This window comes from Montipora foliosa, chromosome 2 (genome assembly GCF_036669935.1).
Source record: "Montipora foliosa isolate CH-2021 chromosome 2, ASM3666993v2, whole genome shotgun sequence".
Classification (NCBI taxonomy): domain Eukaryota; kingdom Metazoa; phylum Cnidaria; class Anthozoa; order Scleractinia; family Acroporidae; genus Montipora; species Montipora foliosa.
The window spans coordinates 15,647,517-15,655,016 of record NC_090870.1 but is presented as its reverse complement, the minus strand read 5'-3'; the positions used below and the strand labels follow the sequence as shown (position 1 = coordinate 15,655,016).

The 7,500-nt window shown below is 39.6% G+C and overlaps 1 protein-coding gene across 1 annotated transcript in view; it reads left to right on the top strand.

Moving 5' to 3' along the window:
* LOC137991244 (uncharacterized) overlaps window positions 1-7,500 on the top strand; it is a 30,383-nt gene that overhangs the window by 22,128 nt on the left and 755 nt on the right. Inside the window, exon 2 of the mRNA XM_068836358.1 lies at window positions 6,117-6,425. Coding sequence (XP_068692459.1) covers window positions 6,117-6,425 — 309 coding nt within the window. The remainder of the gene's footprint in view (window positions 1-6,116; window positions 6,426-7,500) is intronic.

Sequence of the window (7,500 nt, the reverse complement as noted above, 5' to 3'; positions counted from 1 at the left end):
AATTCACTGCAGCCATGGTCCACTCCTGTCTGACCCTGTTACTTGACCAGTCGGTAGAGCAATGATGATCTACTCATCGCGCAGAATGCTATTGTTTTTGGCGACATCTACTTGCGGTGCATAATTTTCGAATGTGCGGCATAATTAATTTCTCATTCAGAACTAGTCCGCTATGATTGGTCCGCCGACTTGGCTTTGTGAATATTTCGGTCTTTCGGTTTCTCTTCGGTGAATTCTACGGCTGTCAATCAAACTGTTCAGAAGACATATGCGAATATCAAGGTGTGATAAAGTTAACAAAAGAGCCCTAATTAGGCTACTCTTGCTATTGAAAACAACTTTTGACAAGTTCCCGGAAAAAATTTCACAACTTTCGGTAACAAAAGGTAACTAAAATCTAAGCGTTAACTGAAATAGCTTCATGCGTACTAAGCACTTTAAAACCAGGTCTTAATAATGAACTCACTTTGTTAAACTTTGTTAAATTTTTTCAACGAAGAGAGGCTCGTAACGTTGAATACGCTTGACGACATGGGCAGAAGAAAATTTATTCTCCATCGGAAAAAAAAAAAACTTCCGGAGAGAAGAACATCCGAATGTCAAGGACACTAGTTTCTAACCCAACTGCACACAATGGCAGGGTTTATCCGTCAAACCCTGCCAGTTTTTGCGTGTCAATAAAACCCATTCTGATACGCCTTGTTCTCCAAAGCGTTTCGACAAGTGGGACCGAAATGGCCCTGTAATTCTCTTGTTCAGTCCTATGGGAATATGTTTGCATTTTGTAAGGATAATTATTCAAATTTCGATTTGTTTCGACATAACATAAAAAGTTACAGTTGCGGTCCAATGACCAACAATGACCAACAATGTCCAACTCCAATAAAAGCCAATGACCAACAATGTGTCCCCCGATGTTTCAAATTTCCCTTTATTTCTCTTCTCCCCAGCTTTTCTTATCGTGAATATTTATGCGAAAAGTAATGGCCACATTAAAAGATTAAAAAAATTACTCAATAGGAAAATGGCTATTGAACTAAAGTGAAGCGAAGGCTCTTTTGCAACCTCAAATTCTCCACATTGTTTCGGTAGTAGTCAGTGCGATTGAAAAATCGTTATGTTTTGTGCCTCTCGGCAATGACACATTGGTAAGGGCAAGAGGTTTCTGACTTCCATGCTAGACCTTTTTTTTTATCAGAGTCGGCAGAAAATCTCGATAAGAGAACCATCGGGTCCCTTGGAGAAGAAACGGAGAACAGACAACAGTCAATTTTATTTCATTCAACTCGGTATCACAGAGGATGAGATTTTCTCCCGGTTAGCCATTATCATGCGCAATCAAGAAACGGTTACCGCGGGCAACGAAAAACAAACCTTACCGGAAGTGCTTTTTACTGTCTGTTTTTCGCCAGTTCCGTCAAGCGGTGTTTTCACTAGAGTATATGCGCAGGTCTGCTGAAAAAACTTGAGGCAAGATGGCGGTCAACTTCAACCTCTATGCAGTTGGGTTGTTTAAAATCTTACTGGAATTTATGTCTATTGTTTCTTTAAAGCTCCGTACATTTTTCGGGCCCGAAAAGTCAAACGGCCGGGAAATTCAAAACAGTTTCGTTCTTTTGTTCTTCTTGTTTCCGAAGAGCAGGAAGGCAAGAAGGTCAGCTGGGGAGTTCGAAAGTTGAATAGAACGACCGCTTGTAACCATCATTTTCCGTTAAAACTTGGCATGAAACTTCCTTGAACAACAAATTTTCAACGCCATATGATAACCGTTATAAAGGGACACTTAAAAGGGAGAAAAGTCCAGCTCCAAATTTTTCCTCTTACAGTATTTTCCCTAAAATAGACCAAATTCAGAGGAGAAAAACGACTAAATTCGCGATTCGTAAGATCTTGAAAATTGTCTCATTTAATCCATCAATATCTCATCTACAAAAGCCGTATGATAACCACCACGAAACACAAGTACGAAGCAGGCAATCTCTAAAAACGTATGCGTCTTCGGCCTTTTTGTGGCCATTTTCTTTATTGTTTAGCTATCGAGCAACCAGATCGAATTTGAATTTTCGCGCTGACTGTGGAATTAAGTCCCGGATGTGTCGCGGCATTCTGCGCGATGTGTACATGTAATCTATAGCCAGTGGGTTTGATTCCCACCCTAGCCAGAGTTTTCTTTTGTCCTTGTACTTGACTAGGGTTCATGTTCAGATTGACTATTGGGAATGAGGAAAGCACTCTAGTAGATACATACAATGTTGTGCATTTTGATGATTTAACCTGCGTTAAGTGCATACCATGAATTTGGACTAAAAATACACATGTACATGTATGTAAAGTAAACACTAGTAGATATTAAAGTTGTGGTCACCATTAATTTTACATGCCGAAGCTACAAATGTATATTCTTATGTGGTCAAACTCAAGACCACAAAATTACATCTCACATTTCTCTGTAACATGATTATGGGGCTTAAGTACATTGTATCAGTTTTTAAAAAACCAAAAATAGATGTCGCTTTTGAAAACACAAATATGCTTTATCTCTGTAATGTTCTACACAATTCATAATTCATGCTAAGTCAACCAAAAATAGTTAAAATGAATAACCGGCCTTTGTATGCTGTAAGTTATATTTGGGCATTTTTTTGTATTTCAGATGCCGACCTCCCCAAAAATTTCTGTTTCTGCTAACAGAACGGTTAAACACAATTCCCGGGTGGTGATAACATGCAACTTAACTGACTGACTTACTTACTTACTTACTTACTTACTTACTTACTTACTTACTTACTTACTTACTTACTTACTGACTGACTGACTGACTGACTGACTGACTGACTGACTGACTGACTGACTGACTGACTGACTGACTGACTGACTGACTGACTGACTGACTGACTGACTGACTGACTGACTGACTGACTGACTGACTGACTGACTGACTTACTTTGTCTGGGAGTTGCTTTGGATGAACATTCTTCAAAATCCTTGACGAAGAATTCCCTACATACCACATCCTCCACAAGATCTTTAATCAGTCTACAGTTAAAATCAGCTACAGCTGTATGCCTAATCTCAGGCAGAAAATCAACGCCCAGAACAAGTCGATCCTACATTCCACGCATGATCTACTGAAATCATGCAACTGCCGAAAGCCAGCTGACTGTCCTTTGAACGGTAATTGCCTCAAATCTACCAACCAACGGTCGCAACAAATGACAACAAACCACCCCAAACTTATATCGGTTTTACATGGAACTCCTTCAAAACAAGATTCACCAACCATAGAAACTCATTCAAAGATCACAAAAAGAAACTTAGCACACAGCTAAGTAAGCATGTTTGGAAATTGAAGGAGGCAAACGTAGATTTTCAGATCAGTTAGAGGATCCTGAAACACGCCGCCTCTTTTAACCTGGTTTCCGAACGATGTAGCCTGTGCTTGTGGGAGAAATATTTTATTATCTGCGGACCTGACCTCGCGAGCGTGAACAGGCGTAACGAACCCGTGTCATCATGTAGACACACGAGGAAGTATCTCTTCAGCAACCTCATATGTTGATTTATTTCCGCGCAACACTATTAATTCAAATTTAGCGCGCGAGTGTAATCCTGCCAAGTATAAGCGTGTGTTTTAACGGAATCTTCACTTAGCTATTTTATCTGAAGAGTGCCTCACGGTTCGTGCACTACGAAACTATAGTTAGTAATAGGATGGCTAGTCAGATCATTAATTTGTTGATTCCATTACTTTCTTTATACTTTCTTTATATTCACGCTCTAGTCTTTTTACTATCGAGCACTCTCTCTACAGACGTTCAAGATTACTGTGAAGTATATTCACAATATGCATACAATGTGCCCCCCCGGTTGTCACCATAATGGCTTTATGGCAACTCTTGGACTTGGGCACAGGATGTACGGTTACACATTGTTGGATTGTGAAACTTGATTTTCTTAAAACAGTGATGAATACATAGAAGTAGAGCGAAGTATATATGGAAGAAAAAAAAAAACAATAAACTACAAGTTCATCCCTACAAGCCTGTTTCGTGGTTGCCCACTCATCAGGACTCAACAGGAGACTTGGAGACATATAAACATGGAATTCTCTCACGTGACAATATGTTGGGTCCATTTTGAGTTCCGTCATTCCGTTATACGCAGAAGCTGACTTTATATGGTAATAAGCAGGGTTTGTTTTCGGTTATGACAACAAACAAGCAGCAAGACGGAAGACCAGTTAGAGGTTATTAACCATGATAATAGAAGGGTGCACCATTAAGACTTCACCGTCTTGCATGTAAAAATTTCAGCATCTGGAGTTTTTGGAAGTATTCTTTTCGCCGACATAAGTATTTAAGTATTTAAGTATTAATAAGTATTTAAGTGGATACATCCCACAAGATGTTTGGGAATGTGAATCGGGAGTGTCTTCCCATGGTGATAATGGGATTGTTGTTCCATCAGCAGGATTTATCACTGTCTGGTGCAGAAAGATGGCCTTGGCTGTTTGAAATCCACTTGTGTATTCACCTGGGGCATATTTATTGCTCTGCAGAACAGCCAAGAAATTTTTTCCCTCTGTCACAAGCTTTTTTGCTGAATGAATTCCGATTCCACGTACATTTGAAAGGTAGTCACAACCTGCAGCAATACAGATGTTAAGGAAACTTTCATGCGTCAGTGACAAGTGGGCCAATGCCTTTTCAAGCTTGATGACTTGACATGCACCACTGAGTTGCAGCTTGAATAAAACCTGTGAACAAATGAGAAAAGAAGGGCAGGCAGATGACATGTTGAATAAATTATAATTCTGAAATTATTCAATTCTAAGCCTTATTGGTGCACATATACAACTTCTGAAGTTTTTTTTAAAATGCTGCTTAGAACTGCTTCACATGGAAATGATTAAATGTATCCATTTCAGTCTTAAATATAGAATGATTAAAAAAATATATGTATAATTCAGTTGGACCTAGTGTAATAAAAGTGTAATAAAAAAAGGGGTGATGCTATCATATATCGAGGGCATGATACTCTAGCATTTGGAAAAACAACGTGACTTATTCAACATACCGTTTGGCATTTGTATGCTAGAGGTTCAGAATCTTCGGAAATCACAATATCGGTGTAACCGTTCTTCATGAGGTATGCTATTTGGGCATCTGCCTCATATGGAGCAATCACGTAATCGAGAATTATGGTGGTTTCGCCCTGTAGCGAGTTCGCCCCGTTGAAGTTCGCCCCCTACATAACCGAGCTCGCCCCACAGTTTACCAGTTTACTCTTCCACAATCTCGAACTCCAGGTGGAAACTGTCTTCATGTCATGCTGGGGAGCAGGTTCGGTAATCGATGACTCGTCAGCAACAATGGCTTCAGAAAGTAAGGAGAGGCCTGGTGACTCCTGAGGAAAAAAAGGCTTTGGTTACATTTCAAGTTCAAGTCAAATTTATTGTGTAAATACGCTTAGCTTTTGTGAAACAGGAAAAAAAAATTCCTTGGTTACATTTCACGTTCAAGTCAAGTTTCTTGTGTGAATACACTTAGCTTTTGTGAAACAGCTCACCAGCTATACAGGTAGCTGCCAATAAGAACAAAATCATCCTCCAGGCGCATACTTTCCAGTGGGTAATCAGAAAAGGGGGCACAGCGCCAATCAATAGGTTGGCCAGTCTGGACAGCGACGCGGTACTCGTGCTGCGATATGCCTGTTTGGCACTTTCGGTGAAGCCATCGTTGGCAGTCGTCACATTTCAAGCGAAGCCAACAAGACGCATCTACGGCCGCTGTGACATATTTGAAATGATCTAAATTACTCTCATCTGTAACGCTTTTCAGAAAAGGAAGCAGTGTTTTGATTCCCATGTTTACTCTCACTGTAGATACTCCCGGGAGATGTGTACGCGACCGTGTCTGGATTGAAATGAGCTACATTCACATTTCTACCCATGAACCTTTGAGAGTCGTGAAGCACACTGCCTGCTTTATATCTGCAATGTTCTACCAATTCATAATTCATGCTAAGACAACCAAAAAAAGTTAAAATGAATAACCAGCTTTTGTATGCTGTAAGTTTTCTGACTTGTTATATTTGGGCATTTTTTTGTATTTCAGAGGCCGACCTCCCCAAAATTTCTGTTTCTGCTAACAGAACCGTTAAACACAATTCCTGGGTGGAGATAGCATGCAACTTAACTGAAGAAAAGAAAACAACCACATCACTGAAATGGATCTCTTGGTACAACAATGGGCAGCTATTTGAACGTGTGCGCTCTCCTGATCCAGATAAGCCTGGAGGCTCCCTTACCCCACTACGTTTACCAAGTGTTGGTGTTAGAGAGGCTGGAGTATATACGTGTCTTCTTGAAGTGCTTCTCCAAAAAGAGAGAGATTATAACATCTCTGAAAGCATGGAACTTCGAAGTAAGAACATTTTATTTTTATTTTTATTGAGGTTACCATTTATTTCTTTAGTGAATTCTTGTGTCATGAATGAACATAATAATTTAACTCCTTTCTGCAGCATTTCCACTGAAGCAATTCTTAATCCTTTTACAGGACAGTGTACATGTAACTCTTGACAAACATTTTTTAATTTCATCGTTGTGAGTGTTTTTGCTCATGGCAATGGTTTGTCTCTTATTTCTCTCTTTGGCAATAAAATCAGCAGTCTTTATAACAAATCATTATTTTTTCTCAAGTCAAGTCAAATCAGTATAATATTTACAGAGAATTAATATTAATACAATAACAATTTATTGTATTCACACTTCTTCATTGAAGTGCAACAAGTACGCCAATACAGGGTTGTCATTAAGTTTTGAAGCAGGTGTAACACTCAAGATTTCACCTGTAACATGTAAATACATGGCCAAATGCCATGTAAATGAAGGCCCAAAGGGCTGAGCCCCTAGGAGGATCTAAGGGCATGCTCCCCCAGAAAAGTCTTAAAATTAGAACCTCGGAAATGCATTTTTCAGCACTCTGAGGTGCAAATTGTATATTTTCTCAATCAAAAAGTGATGAAATTAAAACAGGGCAAAAAGATAAACTTCACAATGAATGAAGATGTTCCATGTGGAAATGGTCCTGCATCACAGAACCATGAAATCCCATTTATATCAAGTACGGCCGTACAAACAGAATCCGCGCCCACAGTGCGCGCCACGGTCAAAACTGTGCTACCCTCTCAATCATTTGCCCTTTCACTGGAAACAGTGCATTCCTGTGCGTAAATGACGTTGTTGTCGATCTTCGCTACGTTAGCACAAATAAATACATTAACAATACAGTTTTCACGTCTTCTCGCACTTTATTCAAAAATACCAGACCTAGTTCGTCTTAAAATAGTTAGAAAAAACACAAATAACAGCCAAAGCACAACAGCTGACGGTCGAATCGCCGTTCGCCGGCAAGCCAGTTTTGGCGTCAAGTTTGTTCTCGAAATAGTTGCCACAAAATCTTTTAAATGATTTTCTAGCCCTTTAACTGCGAACCT